An 18572-nucleotide genomic window follows, 5' to 3' on the forward strand; every position below is an offset into this window, starting at 1 on the left:
GGGTTAAATTTATTTTTCAGTTTTGCATTTTTTACTAAATATTTGGCAATAAGAACTATAATTTAGAAAATCAGAATTTCCGGTTAGCCTTTACCATATGAACTGAAAAATTACCAAATGAATGGTTTAAATATCGTATATTTTGGTTTTTAATATAAGAATTATGTTGCTGTAATTTTTACCATAAATATCATTACCATACAGTACAGTAATTTTACCAGAATTTTTTCCGAGAAAATGAACTAGCCTTACCTCTTTAAATTATTAAAACAAATGAAACTCTCAAATATACTTAACTTTTCTATAATTTAGAATGAATAATTTTCATTGCCAGCCCTAAACCTATTACGCAATAAATTTAAAAATATTATTTTCTGATAAACTGGAAAAATATTTGATTAATTAATTTAATCTACATCTTCTTGACGGAAACATGTCAAATCAATAAAATTTAATAGAAGAAAATGCACATAAATTTATGAATATGAAGATACCAGAATAAATTAATGGAAATATCATTCGTTCGAACTCGTTTAATGAAACAATGTCTTAAATAAACCTAATGAAAATCAAACTAGCGAAATTATAGTCAATTGAACTAAAATATACAATCGATACGATGGAGTTATTTATCAAATTAACAGAATCATAATCAGGCGAATATCAATATAATCAATTAACTGAAATATCGGATTTTTTTAATCAAAGTATGTTATTATTTTAACAGTATAAAGTAATTATAATTAATCTAACGAAAATATCGAAATCTAAAAATAAAATATTGCTTCTAAACTTATTTCATCATAAATGAAGCTCAATTGTCTTAGAAAGAAAAATATTTATAATTGTTATCTCAATATTTATAACAACTAATATATAATTAGTCTCTAAAAATATTTTTTCTAGTAGACAGGAAAATTCTCGAGAGATTCGATTTCAATAATTTCCTTTCTGTAGAAGAGTATTGTAAATATTTAACATTTGAAATATATCTAACAGAAATACAAGTTAATTTAACAGAAATATCTATTCAACTTAAGACAAATTTAACATAAATATTTCTTATCACAATCTCAAAAACTATTCCGACCAATATACAATAAGTCTCTAAATATATATTTCTGTTACTTTGGAAGAATTCGTGGAGGATTAGATTCAGATAGAAGTTTCTGATGAAGAACGTTGTAAACGTTTAACATTTGAAATCTCCTTAATAGAAGTAGTAATTAATTTGACAGAAATATATACTCTACTTAAGACAAATTTAAGACAAATATTTCTTTTTACAATTAATATATAATATAAGCCTTTAAATATATTTGTCCCTGTGAGCTGGAAGAATTCTCATGAGATTCGATTCAGATTATATATTTTTGGATGAAGAACATTGTAAATGTTTTATATTTGAAATCTATCTAACAGATGTACAAATTAATGTAACAGAAATTTATACTCAACTTAAGAAAAAGACAAAATCAAAAGGAATATACAAATTTTATGAAGCTATCCAACAATTTACCGCATTTAAAATCAACCAAATTATGCAACTATAACTAAGCAGGAATGAACAATCAAATATGCAATTAAAGTCAAGTGAATGCAATTATAGTCAAATGAATACAATAAATTATAGTGAATTTGCCGGCCAGTTGGCCGAGCGGTTAGCGTGCCTGCCTGCGGAGCCAGTGGATGCGGGTTCGAATCCCTCTTTGGGCATGGATGTTTCTTTCTCTCTCTTTGTGTTCTATGTCCTTTCTCCTTTGTGTGTGTAATTGTGTGAATGTGACCCGCCCTATAAACGGGTTGTTGTTGTGAGACGTGGGCGGCGCTGCTCCACCATCGTGGCTTCGCCGCAGGTGCCCACTGGGTAACGAGAAAAAGGTAGCAGTTCTGGCACTTTCTGAGGCCAATAGAAAATAGTTCCAAGTGCCCGCCATTTAAAAAAAAATGAATTTAGAAATATTACAATCAAGAAAACAGAATCATAACCATTTGAACAGCAATATATAATTAATTTACGGAAATGTATAATCCTTTTAACAGAATTATATATCAATTTGAAGTAATTATAATCAAATTAGCGATCCTATAAAATTCTAAAAAAATATATTGTTTCTTAAATTATTTAAGCATAAATTAAACTATAACAATCACAACTTCGTATAATTTAAAACTTCTATTTATTTTAACTATTCTAAAAACTATTACAACAAAATGCAATAAGCTTGTAAGTATAGATTTTTCCGGTAGATTCGAAGAACCTTTGAGGGATTAGATTCCGATAGATCTTCTTGATGAAGAGCTTTGTTAACGTTAGACATTTCAAATCAATTTTCCGAACGAAGTAGAATTATAAAAAAGACTAAGCAATGAGAAAATAATCCGGAGTTTCACAATCACTTAATCCAATTATAAGTTTTCTATTGAAAACTTCCGACTACCTTGTCATATTATTTATCTTGCTAAGAAATTATTTTCTCGTGAAACTCTTAAAATAAGTTTAACATTTATTATTTTTTTAAGGAATTTTCATCAATGCGTTTGAGATTTTTAATTTCTGGAGAATTGATTGTTTGCGTTGGGTAAATTTAAAGGCCTTAATTTTATTTTCAATTTATTTTTAAAATTAATTAAACTTTTGTATTGTAGTAAGAGAATACTTGCGGTGGTAGAACTTTGAATATTAATTTTAAAGATTCAATTTTAAAACTATAAAGGTAAGATTTGTGATCAATTACAGTAAAGTTTTAAGACATTAGATGATTTAATTAGTATTTGGATAAATAACTGCTCCAGTACTAATCATGAGTAGTGAGGTAGTTTATTTCGTTAAAAATGTACTTTGTGGACAAGTTGTTATACAAGCACACTCGACGACAGGCTGAATACTTACATCAACATCAGCAGGTATAATATGCTATGTAACACGTGTACTTATGTGCTAGTAAACATAACTGATAATTAATGTCTATCTGTATAATCTCAAGAGGCAATAACTAAACCTTTAGAACCGAACAACAACCATAAAACCATGGGGTTGGTATTCTACCAACTTGGAAATGGATGTTCAGGTGTCAAATTCTATTGGTTCCTTGTGTTTATAAACTGAGAAAAAATTTATGGTCAAAACTTCCAGAAGATGGTAAAATTCAGTGTTTTTGGGAACACCAAAAACCTCGGTAATTTTTACCAAACCGCTTCAGTAATAATTTTGGTAAAACTTACCGTAAAATATGGTTTTATACTATATGATAAAACTTGGTAAAATTATCATCCTAACTTTAAGCATAATCATAAAAACTATTTATTCGGTTAAGTTTCTTACTAAGAACTATAGCTTTGAAAACCAGAATCGGGAAAACCGTTACCATATAAGCGGGTAAATAACGAAATGAATTGCTTAAATATCATATATTTCGGTTTTATTAGAAAGAATCATTTTCTTTTTACCAGAAATGTTTTTACCATGCAGTACGATAATCTTAGCAGAATTTTTTTCTCCGAGAATATAGAGAAATTTATTGAACCTGATTCCCCATTCTTTAAGTTACTATTAATACGTCGGAATATTTTTTGCTTCATTTTATTTACTTATCAACATATCATGGAACTTAGTCAAAATTTAGTATTTAGGACTTTCTTGAAAACTAGTATATTTTTGGTAAAATTTGAGAAAATTTAAAAAATGTTGAACACCTTAAAAAAATAATTTTCGGCAACTTATTTCCATCAAAGACATTAAAATGCATATTAGGAAAAAATTCTAAATAGCAAGTTCTAATTTATACCTAGAAATCAAAGACTTATGCTTCGAAATTCTTAGACTCTTATATACTTGAATTATAATATGGAACAAATTTTCTACTACCTTAATATGATACTAAGCTTGAACCGTACTTCTTAAAGTTTGTAATTTGAAAAAAATTTCAAACCGAATTTGGAAAGCAAATGTTATTCAAGCCAACGATTCAATAAATAACCGTTGAACCAATTTTTCTTAAAATATTCATTTTATGTACCTTCCAAATCTCATTCAATTTTAAATAAAACATCAGCTTTATTTTGAGGGAATATTTCGCAACCAGTTAAATATTTTGAACAAAATACGTTCTTAAATTATACTTGTATTCTTAGTCTTGCATATTCATTCTTAATATTTGATTTATTAAATTAAAATTGAAGATAATATTTCTTAAGAAAATAATTTACATTTATCAATATATCTTAGTTAACAGGTATGCAGTCGATAAAAATGTACACTGTAAAAAAACCGGAGCAAGTTATAGTAAAAATATATCAGCACTCAGGATGCCAATATTTTTTACCGTGTAAACCATTTTTACCGGAACATGCTATAAAACAAAAAATCTGATATACCGTAATTTTTACAGCAAATGCAGTTAAGTCATGGAACCACTCTAATTAAATAAATACTGCTTTTAAAAGTATGGCATAATATTTTACAGTAAAAATTAATTTTTCGGTATAATAGATGTTATGGATGATGCACCCTAATTTCCAGTACTTTTTTTTGTTACAAAATGCTGGAAATAGATTAACCAACGGCTGGTTACTGCCGACTACAGTCTGAACGAATTCCCAAAGAGATTTCCTTTTCTAATAAATGGTTTCGAAATTACAAAACAATAAACTTATATATTTTCGGTATGAACAATATTTTTATAATTAAAGTAGAAATTTTAAGCTGTTTACTTTTTATTCCAATTGACTTACTTTTTATTTAAGATTTGAAACAATTCACTTCCCATATCACTATTTATATTTAAATTTATTTTAAAGTAAGACACTGAATTAAAAATTATCTCAGTTTGCACTTAATTTAATTCAGAATTAAAATTCAATTAAAATAATGCACGAATAATTTGTTATTTTAGCTTTTTCCATTATATTATATAAACAGCTTGCTTCAGCCGTTTGCCTGCTGGTAGTACTACGGAGAATTTCAAATCTAGTTAACAATATTTTTTACTGTAATCGCACTGGTTTTGATGCTATAAATCTTACATTCCTCTGTAGCAATTATTTTGATTTTTATAGTGCTTTGTTAATTTGTTTTTTCCTCGCCTAAAAGTTAATTTCAATACATATACTTGTTTTAAACTTTGCAGTCTGTGAGCCAGAATTTTTAGCAGTAAGAATTTATTGAAGGAGTGCAGTTGGAATAATATAGGAGAAAAGCGTCTTGCGTTTCCTATGGTTAGGAAATAAACATTTAAGTAGAAAAATTTTAACAAACGTGGTTTACCATTATAGCCGCCCTTATTATGATAAATTTTTAGAAACCTTGCAAAAAAAAATTTTAAAAAAATATACGCAATAAGTGTCACAAATTAATATGCAATTTAGGAAAAAAAAGTATCGAAGTTAAATGAATTGCAACTGAAGGAGGCGAGACGAAAAGCATCAAATCTATTTTGATTGCTTGCTGAAACTAAAAGTTCACGAGTCATAAACTAAAAGCCTGTCTAAACTATTAATCTTAGCTTTTCAACTTCACTATATTTTTTGCTGCATTTATTCTAGTTTTGCTATTTTCAGTCTTATAATCTTTAGTAGTGAATCAGTTGGTTTCCAAAGAGTTTTGGTATTTTTCCTCACTTAAAAACTTAATGGTGACTTCTCATGCACACATTTTTTACTTCTGTTTTGTCAAGGATTCCTAATATATATATTAAAGTTGGCCATTGTAGAATTCCCTGTCTACCCAAATGTTTTAAAATTACAATATGTTTCATAAGCTCAGAAATAATAATAAAAAATAATAATAAAATTTTTTCCCTCCAATTCCTCCAAACAGCCACGTCGCTATTATGGTTAAATAAAGAATATTAACTGATCATGTTTTTATTACTTGATTAAAAACGATTCACTTCTAAAATATACAAAATGGAAATAACATTCGACTTGTTTCAAGTGCTCAAAAATAGGCACCCATTTGCAAGACTTATCAGACTTGCATTCTCGGGCATAAATTCCATTTTGGCAATGCTAAAATTACTTCCACCTTAGTCAAATCAGCTCATTATGATGCCTTGAGAATTATTTTATTCATATAATTGCTGATTTCCTTGCTAACGATATTAGCTCTCCATAACGCGTGAAAATGCATTTTACTTTGACTTACCCCCTCGCCAATAATGGTTTTTCCTGTTTTGTTTTTACTCTCTTTTTTTTTCTCTTTCGGCTATTGTGGTTTTCGTATCCATTTTTCGTTCGCAACTTTACGCTTCCTATTTCAAAATCAGTTTTGTTTCTTCTCATTCATACCTGGCAAGTCTTAAAAATAGACACCTGTTTCATAATACATGAAACATGTCGATTGTTATTTCCATTTTCTTACATTTTTGAAGGGAATGAAGTGTTAATAAAGTAATATCTTAACGCTTTTAATATCTTAACACTCTAATATCTGAGTGCTTTATTTACTTAATCATGTTTTTCTTCATAACTAAATTTAATTTATTAAATTATTAAACTTGTAATGAACTCTAAATTTAATATAATTTTAAAAACAAACGAAAGAAACTCGCATCTGTAAACAATAACAATTAAATTTTACAGCCTTAAGCTTTATAGCCAAGATAAGTTTACCTCCTTTTCCTAACATAAATAACTATTAAAGTAATAGTTAACTAGGATTTTATTTTCGGTAGAACAAGCACTTAATGTTCAAGTACCGAAATCAAAGATAAATAATAAAAAAAGAAAAGTAATTGTTTTGGTTAATGAACCAAGTGTAAGGTCGAATCAACTTTTTATAGCAATACATAGAAATAAATCGTGGGGGTTCGGTTTGGATCTAAAACATTAATGTCACAATAAAAAGAATTTCTGCAAAGAACTTAGTCTGAAGATATCGTAATAAATATTTATTTTCGATGTAGGATAGCATATGGTTTATCTTTTGTGAACATATAAAGCATTATTAGTTTATAGTTAATTAAATTTAATGTTAAACTTGCTCAGAACAATACGGAAAAGTTAAGTACATACATTAAATACACAATGATATTAATTATGAGAATATTTTCAGATCGAAAGTTGTGAATTTTGAATTAAAATAATGAAATAAATTTATTTTAATACAATTTTCCTTAACTTTAATTATGTTTTCTATGATACTCTATTATAGTTCTCAAGTAAAAGAAAATATAACTCGTAATTAGATGTGTAACAGTAACACTAGCAAAAAACAGCAATACAAAAATAATCTTTTCAATTATTCGTCAATGTAAAAACACACCTTATAAATTAAACCACACATATTACAGGTAATGAGCTTTGTTAAAAATTGACATAAATTTTGCGGATTTTTATGCTCAATTACGGTTATAAATTAACACTCCTAAAAAAAACAGTGAAATTTTTTTCAAGTTAGATTTTATGTCTTTTCCTTCGTGTAAAATTTTTCTGGGAAAACTATCGTAACGTTGGGTAATGTATTAAAGCCATTCATTAGATAATTTTTCTGTTCATATGGAACCTGGTTTACCGGAAATACTGTTTTTTAAAACTATAGTTCTTATTAACACACATTTAGTAGAATACACAAAACTTAAAAGTAAATTTAACCGAATAAAGGACTTTTTTAACCATGCTTCAAGGTATCATGATAAAAATACCAAATTCTACTTCATTTACCGAATTCGCTTCTCACAAAACCATATTTTATTGTTAATTTTACAAAAATGCTTCAGTAAAAATTACTGAAGTTTTCGGTTGTCCCATAAAGCCATAAGCACTCTGTTAGTTTTGACCACATTTTTTTCTCTGAGTAATAATGGAATGAATATAATTTCATTCAAAATAATTATTTCATGTAAGAAACAACATACTATTTTAAGATTATTACAAATAATGTTCGGATTTATAGCACTGCATACCCAGCAGTCGGTTGCTTCTTAAATGTTATTATGAATGTTCATAAATCTTTATTTGCTTAAAACCAGTACTTTATCAATTATTTTTATCCATCACGTAATGTCTAAAACATTCCCAATTAAATTACTCATTTTTTATTACAAATTCTGAATCAAAGACAAGACGTCTTTAATATTTGTAAGAGTTTAATGCTCTAAAAAAAACAGCAGTAAACAACATATTCGAAACAAATTATTCCAAAAAACTAAAATAGAAGATATACTTTAAAATAAAAACATTTTTTATTACAAAGGAACTAAATTAGAAAGATTGACAAGTTTTGCAACTTTTTAACGCACCTTAATTCCAATATCAGCTTTGATGATTCCTTGGATAGCATCAATAATTAAGCAATTTGTTATGACAGTGTCTAAAACTTCATGACTACTTCTCAATGATGCTTGTCCCATTCCTTCTCGAATAACCTGATAAAATCAAGCAAAAGTTAAAACTTATTGTTATTTATAAAATCTGAAAAGTTATCCTAATAAAAAAATTATCTAATTTTTGAGAAAGCTTGACTTTTATTAAACGTGTCCATCAAACCAATGCCCACTTTCCCTAAAAATAAATAGACCATCTGTTACTATGACGTGTTGGAGACTTATCTCGTGTTTGTAAGAGAGCATGCCATTTGTATATTTACAAAATTATATAGGTTATACTATATAGGTTACGCGATTTTTTTTTTATATGTTATGAGATATTGACCTACCTTACGTGATTTTTTTAAAAGATTATCTACTTTAAATGAATTATTAATGAATACTAAAGGTCTGGTTTCTTAGGACAAGCGCCTTATCTGGGCGTCAGCGGGACGTCAACGTCACGCTGACGCCAACAAAATACTGGTTTGTTAGCTCAAAGCCTGGTTTCTTAAAACTAGCGCCTTATCTGGGCGTCAGCGGAAAGTTGACGTAGAGCTGACGCCAAAAAAATACTTTTTTGTTAGCTCAGCGTGAGCAGTCGGTCCAACGCAGACATTATCTCTCATTGCGCATGCGTTAATAACGTAAACAAATATTTATTTTGAATTTGTATTGATTTTGTTATTGTCGACCAGTGTTTTAGAGAACAAATAATGAAAATGAGCAAGAAAAAACACATTATAGCTGAGCTAAATGAAGAGTGCTATGTTTAATGAAGAAGATATATTTAATGTCAAAATCAAAATCTTGGCTGATTTCAATGTGCAACAGAATGTTGTCCGCCATTGCTTTTGTGGTTAACGTCACGTTGTAATCCAACTGCAGTTGAGTTGGACGGTAATTGCAGTTCAAGATGAGCGTTCGATGACGTATACTATCAAACTCACAAATGGACCAATCAGAGGTTAGCGCTGATTCTCAGCTGACGGCGTCCTGTCCTAAGAAACCAAGCCTTTAAGGCTTGGTTTCTTAGGACAGGACAACATATCTTAATGGATAACTTCAAGTAGAAAGGTTTAACACAGGTCAAGCATTTCTATCTTGCATCCGTGAAGAAGTAACATATTTAGCTCTCTAAACTAGTAAAATTATTCTCTAAAAGTGAGTATAATAAAAGAAAAATTTTGAAAATTGTGAAAAAATCGAAACTATTTCTCAGAAGTAAAATAAGAAACTATTTTAAACTTGATGCTATCTAATAATGATAAAATTGAGTTTAACAAATTCAAAGATTTCAAACTGAATATTTTGTATTCAGAGTTTTAATTTGAAACACACTCTACAGTTTTTCATTCTATTAAATAAGTTAATTTTCATGAAAAATTCATTTATACAAGTGTGCTAATATTATAACAATATACGAGTATTCCCCTTGTTTACTAGCACATCTTATGGCTGGATATGTTATAATTGAATCGGCTTAAATAATTTCGTAATTTGATTCTGATGTTTCTGATCATAAAAACTTTTAATGCTGCCAAATGTTAAAAATTAAAATGATGCCAAATTAGTTGGAGCGAAACATTGAAATTTTAATTCGTACCTTACCACCTCCAAATTTCAACTCGTCTCCATAAAAGGTGAAATCTTTTTCAATCTCAACAATAAGATTCATGTCACCTAGACGAACCTATTGAAAAAATGAAAATAATTCGTTAATAAATCTTGCACTTATATTTATCAACATTGCTTACTCATACCTCTTGTTGACATTTGCATTTTTACAGTCCGTTTTTAATAAAAGAGTTAGATCTTAAATATTGTATAATTCAGTGACGAAATTATTAGGAATCTTTCTAAAACTTCGAAATTTTTCTTAGAATATTTGAAATTCCTTTTACTTTATTCTGTGTATGTCTCCAGAAATATTCGAAAGTAAACCTATTGCATGGTTTTTAACGGATTCATTACTTCGTCAGAATCAAAATTCTGACTATTAATGTTTTCTCTAGCTTTCAATAACGAAACCTTATTAAGTATTTACATAAACTGATAACAAACACAGACATTTAAAAATTGTATACAATAAGAGAATAGAAAGTATAAGAGCAGAGTTTCAATTATTGTATTTTCAATTAAAAGAATGATTCCTAAGAATTATAATTTCTATTATTATTACAGGCATTACTATTATGCGAATAACTATTATAAGAATTTTAGTTATTTCTTTTACTTTCCGGTTGATGAATTTTAAAATTACTTTAAAATACTGGGTGCATTTTCTGGAATAATTAATTAAATACCTTACTGTAAAACCATACGTAAGATTCAATTTCGATGCTTTCACGTTTAAAAAAATAAAAATAAAATAAAAGGTGGTAAAATGAGTGATTGACTGAAAGTATTTACAATGTTAAAAAATACTTATTTTAATTTGAAATTTTTTCCTCGCACTATAAATTCAATATATTTACTAGCTAAAACATGTAACCATCAGCAGTTAATTCTGAACTTGCCGTTATTTTAATTATTGATTCAATAGGTCTTTCTGAGATAATATGAATTAGATTTTGTTCGATGCTAAGTTATTAATAGTTATAGTTATTATGTTAATATTAGGCCTCCCCCTAAAGTGCATATGGTGCTGCCATCTAAAAAAAAAATTTAATACTAACAGGTATAAAAAAAATTTAACATTTCAACTGAAGGAATTATCTTAACGATACTAACAAATTTATGCATGTATATTTACAAAATATTCTAGTACATTTCTGGATGCTTGTAAAGATTTGAAAATTTAATTGCACTCAATAATAGTCAAGTTTTTAAAATAATAGCATATTGAGTAAGATTTAAGTACATATATGTCTAACTAGATGGCGGCGTGGGTATCAAGTCATTTGAGCATCATCTCCAGAAACCAGACACATATATAGAAAATAAACCACTCCAGCCAAAAAAGGCTAAAAATAAGAAAGCGATGTGCCATTGCAACAAATCTGAGTCTTTCCTCCTTCTCCTCTTACTAGTGCCACAGCATTTTTTGCGATATTTTCACATTCTTATCATAGCAATTAAAGACTCGTACTGCTTAATTTCTACATTTGAAGTACAAGAAAATATTATTTGAGCTGAAAACTCTTAAATGTACATTTTCAAAAGTGTTCATTTTCTAAAAATACAAAAATAAGCTCTATTTTTCGAAGTAAAGTAAATGATGAACATTTACTTTTTATTTACATCAATAGATGGCGGTACCAGTTACTATAGTTCTAAAAACTCATTGAAATCAAAGATATCGATTTACTATGCTATAAAATTTTCTTTTTTTCAAAGTGGGCTCTCTTTGGTTCCGTGAAAAAAGGTGAGAACTATTTTAATGCCTCGTGAATAGCATAAAAAGCGAGTTTTGTACATTTTATTCCTGAAAGGAATAATGAAAAACTTTCATTTTCATTTTGACATTTCATCCACTAGATAGCAGCAGCATCAAAATATAATTTTTCATTACTCACTCATATAAATTTTATATACGGTTTTAAAAGTGAAGCGCTGCCTCGTATTTTCCCTTTACTCGAAGCATTGATAAAAAAAAATTTAATGTAGGATGATTAAAAGTTTTCTACAGAATATTTCAAGATGTGAAGACATATTGTCTGTGGAATACTTTTTAAACAATATTCACAAATAAAATTATCTTTCCCTAACGCATTGAATTCGTTACATTTCTCATTAAATAACAAATGTCTTTTTTTTTTCTTATCCTCATAACGTTTGAAATAGATGTGAAACAGAGTGGGTTTCAGAAAAAGAAATTAAGTGAGTTATTTGTTTATTTATTTATTTATTTTAACTGACTTGCGATCAAAATTTTCATTAAAAACTTGTTAAAATTTATCTACCTGTCGTTTACAATTAATGTATTACAATTAGAATGCAAGAGAATTACAAGAGAACTTATAAATAAAAACATCATATTGCCTATAAAATAATTCGCAGAACGTAGTCAATATCTGTAGTCAAAATGTAACTGCAACTCTGCAAGATTTTAACAACCAAAGCAAGTAAATAAATTCAATTTAAAAATGTTTATCTCAATTTTTTCATAAAGTTAAAAATAACAGATATTTCTTTATACAAAAAGAAGCATCAGACATCATTTGTAAAATTAATTTCAAGTTCATTCATTTTCAAATAATTTTTTTTCTACAATAATCAGAATGTAATATAAATCTAAAAAGTAATTTTCGAAAGATAATTTTTTGAAAATCACTCTTTCAACTAAATTTAATATAAACTCAGTTATACAATTTTTTTCCTTAAATCAATGAAATCTTTTAGTTAACATTTTATACATCTGGATCATTAGTTATTAGAAGATTTCACAAAAAATTACAGTAATGAAAAAAAAAACTTAAAGTAAATTTCAGAAAAGATAATTATTTTAATAAAGTATCCATCAACAATAATGAAAACTTTTTTAGAATTAAGAAATCACAGAATATTATTAAAAAGAAAATTGTAGCTGTGTATATTTTTATAATTTTTTAAATCAAAGAAATTAGTACCGTACCTACTTTACGACTATCAAATAAACACTAATAAAAAATGAATATTTTTGAAAGAAACCACCCTCAAACTTTGATTACTGTAATAAATGAATTAAAAGAATTCAGCACTTGCCTTGTCTCCAGTAGTTGGACCATAATTACTCATGTAGGAAAATCTTGTAATTTGGCATGGCTCCACGGGCAAAACATTGTTCTAAAAATAACAATATATTTAATTTTATATTAATTTATTCAATTAAAATTCCTAAAACTCAAATTACTAAATTCATTAAGTTGCTGTGAGTTAATCTTTGCTGTTTCTTTACTATTTATGCATAAATAGTTAATATTTCTGTTTCAAGAAGAAAAATATTTATCAAAAATATTCGTTATATGAGAATTACAAGAGAACTTATAAATAAAAACATCATATTGCCTATAAAATAATTCGCAGAACGTAGTCAATATCTGTAGTCAAAATGTAACTGCAACTCTGNTACAAAAATCTTAGAATACTCTATTCTTTTCGCAAAATAATAAATGAAAATAATTTTACGACAACAAATTTAAAATTGCTACTCCATTATAAAATTGTCTAGAATGCATTGGCTTGTTTTTATACTACGAAACTAATATTACACGCAGCTGTTTTTTTTCTTCTTTTCTTTTTTTTTAACTGTTCAACGTACATACAAAACATTCAAAGAAAGACAAGCAATAATCGAATATATTATATATTTAGAATATACAGAATTTTTAGATCATATTTGTCTATTTTTTATTTAAAAAAAATATTTGGACTTGCACTTTAGAATTAGAAATTCATTTTTAAATGAGAGAGGGAAAAATTATCAAATTCTGGGGAATTATAATCAAGAATAAATGGAACTAAAATTATAAATACTTTTTTACAACTTCTATTTTAGACATTTGCTATTTTATTGTTTATTTCTTGTTTCTCATCCTACACTTTGGATTTTCATTTAAATTTGTGTTTGAGCAGCATTTCAAAGGTTTACAATTAGGGTGGTGTTTAAAAAATACCCTGCAGAAAAAAATTTATTACCTGAATTTTGTGTCCGAAACCAAGTGTTATAACTTTCTGCATAATGTTTGGTAAGAATCGTTTATTCATAGGACCATTGCAAAGATTATTGCCACCAGTAATAATTCTATCGGAAAATAGAAAAGATAAGTTTCATAGTCCTGTAATGCTGTAAGGTTAAACTTCATTTGCAAAATAAAATATAGTTTTACTTAGCACCCCCTATTTCCACTAAAGTAACGTTTTTACTTTCTCCTGGTTCGAATCTCACAGAACATCCAGCTGGAATATCCTGAAAGAAATAAAACTTATAAATCATTGTTATTGAAAAATAAATGTTGCCAAAATTTTCTCAATCAAACTACTTTAACTTAAATATAAAAACTATTCGATTCTGGTTGTTGTTGTTGACGTATGTCTGTTAAGGCAGAGGGGTGCGATTGTTCTTGTTTTCCAATGGCGCCATCTGTGGCCAAGAATTCGACTTCTGCCACGCCCATACGTCACGCCCGTTTATAGGGCTGACCCTATAACGGGCACAGATCACAATTTTGAGCTGAATCAGAGAACGATCAATCTCCAATTCAGTATCCCCAGAGGTATTGATTTGTTTTGGGAACATGGAGGACTTTGCGCTTCGACAGATTTAAGGTGCATCAGTCCCCATTTTACTACCCGGGGAGTCTTTGGCTGTCTGAGTTCGAACCCACGAACTCTCGAACATGGGCCCAGCGCCCTACCGACCAGGCTATCTCAGCCCTATTCGACTCTTAATGTTTTTATTCGAGTTATCTAGCAAAAAAAAATGTGATGCTCAAATTTCGCAAAAATTTCTACCGGACCAGAAACGAAACAGTTTTCTGGTATTATGCTTCGAGCGATATGCAGGGCAGATGTGCGGTATATGCTGGGCAGATGTGCTGACTAGTCTTTCAGGGGTACCATATTAGGCGAATCCATGTTGCTCCCGTAGTAAGGACAGATAGTGCAAAGAGAAGAAAGATAAATCCTCCATTCTTCAGACTGGGATTCTAATCCAATACCTTTTTTGCATGAGGTCAGTTCCCTGACAACCATACAAGCCGGTTGACAAAGTGACAAAAGTAAAACAATCAGGGAATTACTCATTGGAAAGATCTCTCACAATGCATTGTGATGAGATTCCAATTTGAGGAATCATTTTCGTCTCATATTTGAAAGTGATTTAGATCACGTGATTCAGTGACGAAATACATCTCAGTGATTGCTGGATAGTCAAAGTGAGGCATTTATTTTCGAGACTGTAAAAAGGCTCAATCTAAGTATATTTTGTAACAATTTAAAGAGAATTGCAAATTTGCAATCAAGTTATATTATAGTCCTATATAAAATCTTACAAATCACCTCTAATTATTTAAATTTTTTAACTGAGAAAGTAAAATTTTAACTTAGACTTTCTCTTCTATTTCGGGGATAACAATACATGAGAACACACAATTATTTCCTTATTTTTTCATACCCTGACTAAGAATTTCCTCCAAACAAAAAATTCATTAAATTAAGCATAATAATATTCTACTTCAAATTACCAGTCTCATTCCGTAGGACTTTTCTCTGTCAAAAATTAGACGTTTGTTGGTCTCTATAAAATGATAATGGCTCCCAACCTAAAAATATAAAAAACGGTTATCTATATTTATAAACAAATGTCTAAATAACTTACTTTACTTATAAATATTAAATATAATTTTTTGTCTTACAGAGATAAAATAAACACTCATAAGAGAAGTTACGCTTACAATTGTGATGCATGTTAAACATGTTCACTTATATTGATTATATTTCATGTTATTCAATCAGTTTAATAACAAGCATTTATTATTTTAACTACATTTCTTTAATACGTTTAAGAATAAATTAATATGCTTAGATCACGAAAATGCACTTATCAGAAATAAATAAATCTTACATAATATGCATATGTATAACAAATACGAAAATATGTCTCAGCTTGTAAACGTTGAAGAAAAAATTACTTTACTTAAACGGGCTGAGTTGTTTTAAATATACATTAGTGGCCAGTAGGAAAAAAAATTGTATCGAGTTAAAATTACTAACAAAAATTTTAATAATTCGTATGGTATTTCTTCAAATAATATCTTTTAGTACCTCCAAAAATCAAAACATTAATTCTCATATATTGTTGATGTTATAAAAATCTATTTAAGCAAAAAAATGATAATATATTTTGTCAAAATGAAAAAAAAATTAATTCGTACATTTGTATCAAATTTAATTCTCTTTCAAATAGATTTTAAAGAGCTATATTTCTGACCATGGAGCCAATTTGAATAAAAGATTTATCTGCCACAAATATAATTGTAATTGTAACAAATATAATTTATAAATTTTAAAAAAGTAGCACTGTAATTTGTTATTTAATGGATATATCTTTTGTACAATAGCTTGAATAAACTAAGTATTGGTAATCATAAATCAATATATAGCTTTTTAACCAAAAAAATAAACTCTTTGGAATTCTTCCATAAATAAAGATCATATAATTGTTACTAAAAAAATTTAAGGACTATTTAAAGATTATTAACGACTATATAAGAATTTTGAAGTAGTTATTAATACTTCTCTAACAGATATATTTGTCTCAAAATTCTCAAATATGTAAAACATTATATTTAACACCATACACAACTGATGCATCAAAGTTTTTGTAACGAAACAAATCGTCAAAAAACAAATTTTAGAGATAAATTTCCTCTATTGCTGTGATTGTAGATTCTGAAGTGTTTTAAAGTGAAATTTTTAATTTCCTTAACTTGTCAAAATTAGTTATTTGATAGTTATTGCAAGCATTTGTTTATTAAAACTAATTCACTTTATTCAATATAACCGGACCAATACATGGAGCCTTCTTATCTGCATTCATGCTTCTGAGTTCCTATTTTCATTAAATTATATTTTTCTAACATTCTTTCTGCTACGAGAAATACGAACAGGCATATATTAAGTAATTACTTGGATTGGTCTATCGCAGATGCTAGTAACTTTCAGTGTAATCCTCCTTCGATTCTTGTTGATTCGAATTTTTTCCTCCCCTTTTTTAGGATAAAAGCAACCAGGTGGGCTTTTCATTAATCTGCCATTTTCAGATTCAATATTCTCCTATAATATAATTGAAATTAATTAAATGAAATATCACTGTCTTCAGAAAAATAGTTTCCTTAAAATATCTCTCATATTAAAAAAAACTGCACAATTCAAAAGAAAAAAAAGATTCAAATATTTTTTAATTACAAATGCAAAAACATTAAAAAAAAATAGTATGTGAAAAGACTAAGCTGCCAAGAATAATATGTACAGTTTTTAAAACTAAATCTTTCTATCCAGCACCGAGGTTTCAAAATGTCCTTTATTAATTATTATTCTATGTCAAAAATTACTTTAAGAACGCATCGAAGCATACATATGAAAACTTATTGTGTTATCCATTATGATCTTCCATCATACAGGAACTAAAAACCCTGAAGAATGGAAAGAAGCACATTTTTCCTGACTCTTATACAGCAAAAGATTCACCATCTTGGAAATGTCCCGAAAAGACTTATAGTAAGTTCATTAGATCTCCGAAGATAAATGCCATTGACTGAAGTCATCATCTAGGAAATGTCCCAGCGAGAACTTATAGTAAGTTCAATAGATCTCCGAAGATAAATGCCATTGACTGAAGTCATCATCTTGGAAATTTTCAAGAGAGGACTTATAGTAAGTCCAGTAATTCAGCAGACCAAAGTTCAGCGAGAGTTGCGATTCAAAACAGAACATCAGAACATCCTTTGACACTTTTGCAGTTTTATATTATGACCATGAGTGGTCACTGAGGAGTTTTCTTCTTTAAAAAAATTTTAAGGTAACGTTTTTTATTTATTTATTTATTTTTTATTTTAATTTTTGAATTACTTTAGTAAAACTTTTCTTGGGGTAGTGTGCAATATCAGTTAAATAATAAAATTCATTATATGTATAGTTTGATGCATATATACTTAGTTACTTATCCTTATAAATTCAGTTTGATCAATAAAATTAATCTTTTTATTGTATTTGTTGAATATGCTTTTATGAATAACTTTTATTTAAATCTAAAAAATACATATCATAATTTTTTTAAATTATAGTTTAATTAATTTTAATTTTGAATTAAAATTTATTTTTGACATAATTAAATAAAGTAATTATTAATTTTAAAAATAGAATGAGAGACTCAATATTGAATATATTTAAAATTGTTCATAAATTGTTATTATATTGGCTAATATAATCAACGAAAAGTTTTGTCGAAAACTAGTTATTTTATCTTGATCACGTAAAATGTTCTTGCATTTTGTTAATTTTATGTGTTCTTCATATATATATTAGGATAAATAATAATTAATAAATGTCAAAGTCAATAGTTGACTTGACTATATAATTTGATTATATAATTATTTCTATATTATTGCAATTATTCTAAAAACAATTTATGGCATGAGTCTTCGTTATTAAGGCACTCTTCGCCATAATTGACAACTTTCGTTAACAGACAACTCTCATTAGTGAAAAATTTTTCAGTCCCAAGAGTGTCCTCTTAACTGAGGTTTCACTGTGTATATATATATATATATATATATATATATG

The 18572-nt window shown here is 27.8% G+C and overlaps 1 protein-coding gene across 2 annotated transcripts in view; it reads right to left on the reverse strand.

The window, feature by feature from the left end:
• LOC107449158 (urease subunit alpha) overlaps positions 1 to 18572 on the reverse strand; it is a 60918-nt gene that overhangs the window by 27453 nt on the left and 14893 nt on the right. Inside the window, exons 1-7 of one of the 2 annotated variants that reach the window (XM_071182426.1) lie at positions 16917 to 17057; positions 15473 to 15550; positions 14117 to 14196; positions 13926 to 14031; positions 12993 to 13073; positions 9913 to 9999; positions 8241 to 8366 (exon numbers count right to left, since the gene is read on the reverse strand). In XM_071182426.1, the coding sequence (XP_071038527.1) occupies positions 8241 to 8366; positions 9913 to 9999; positions 12993 to 13073; positions 13926 to 14031; positions 14117 to 14196; positions 15473 to 15550; positions 16917 to 17033 (675 nt within the window). In that variant the 5' untranslated portion in view covers positions 17034 to 17057. Of the gene's footprint in view, positions 1 to 8240; positions 8367 to 9912; positions 10000 to 12992; positions 13074 to 13925; positions 14032 to 14116; positions 14197 to 15472; positions 15551 to 16916; positions 17058 to 18572 lie in introns of those variants that run through there. The other variant, XM_071182424.1, reaches the window with a different exon arrangement.

Source organism: Parasteatoda tepidariorum, chromosome 1 (assembly GCF_043381705.1).
Source record: "Parasteatoda tepidariorum isolate YZ-2023 chromosome 1, CAS_Ptep_4.0, whole genome shotgun sequence".
Classification (NCBI taxonomy): Eukaryota; Metazoa; Arthropoda; class Arachnida; order Araneae; family Theridiidae; genus Parasteatoda; species Parasteatoda tepidariorum.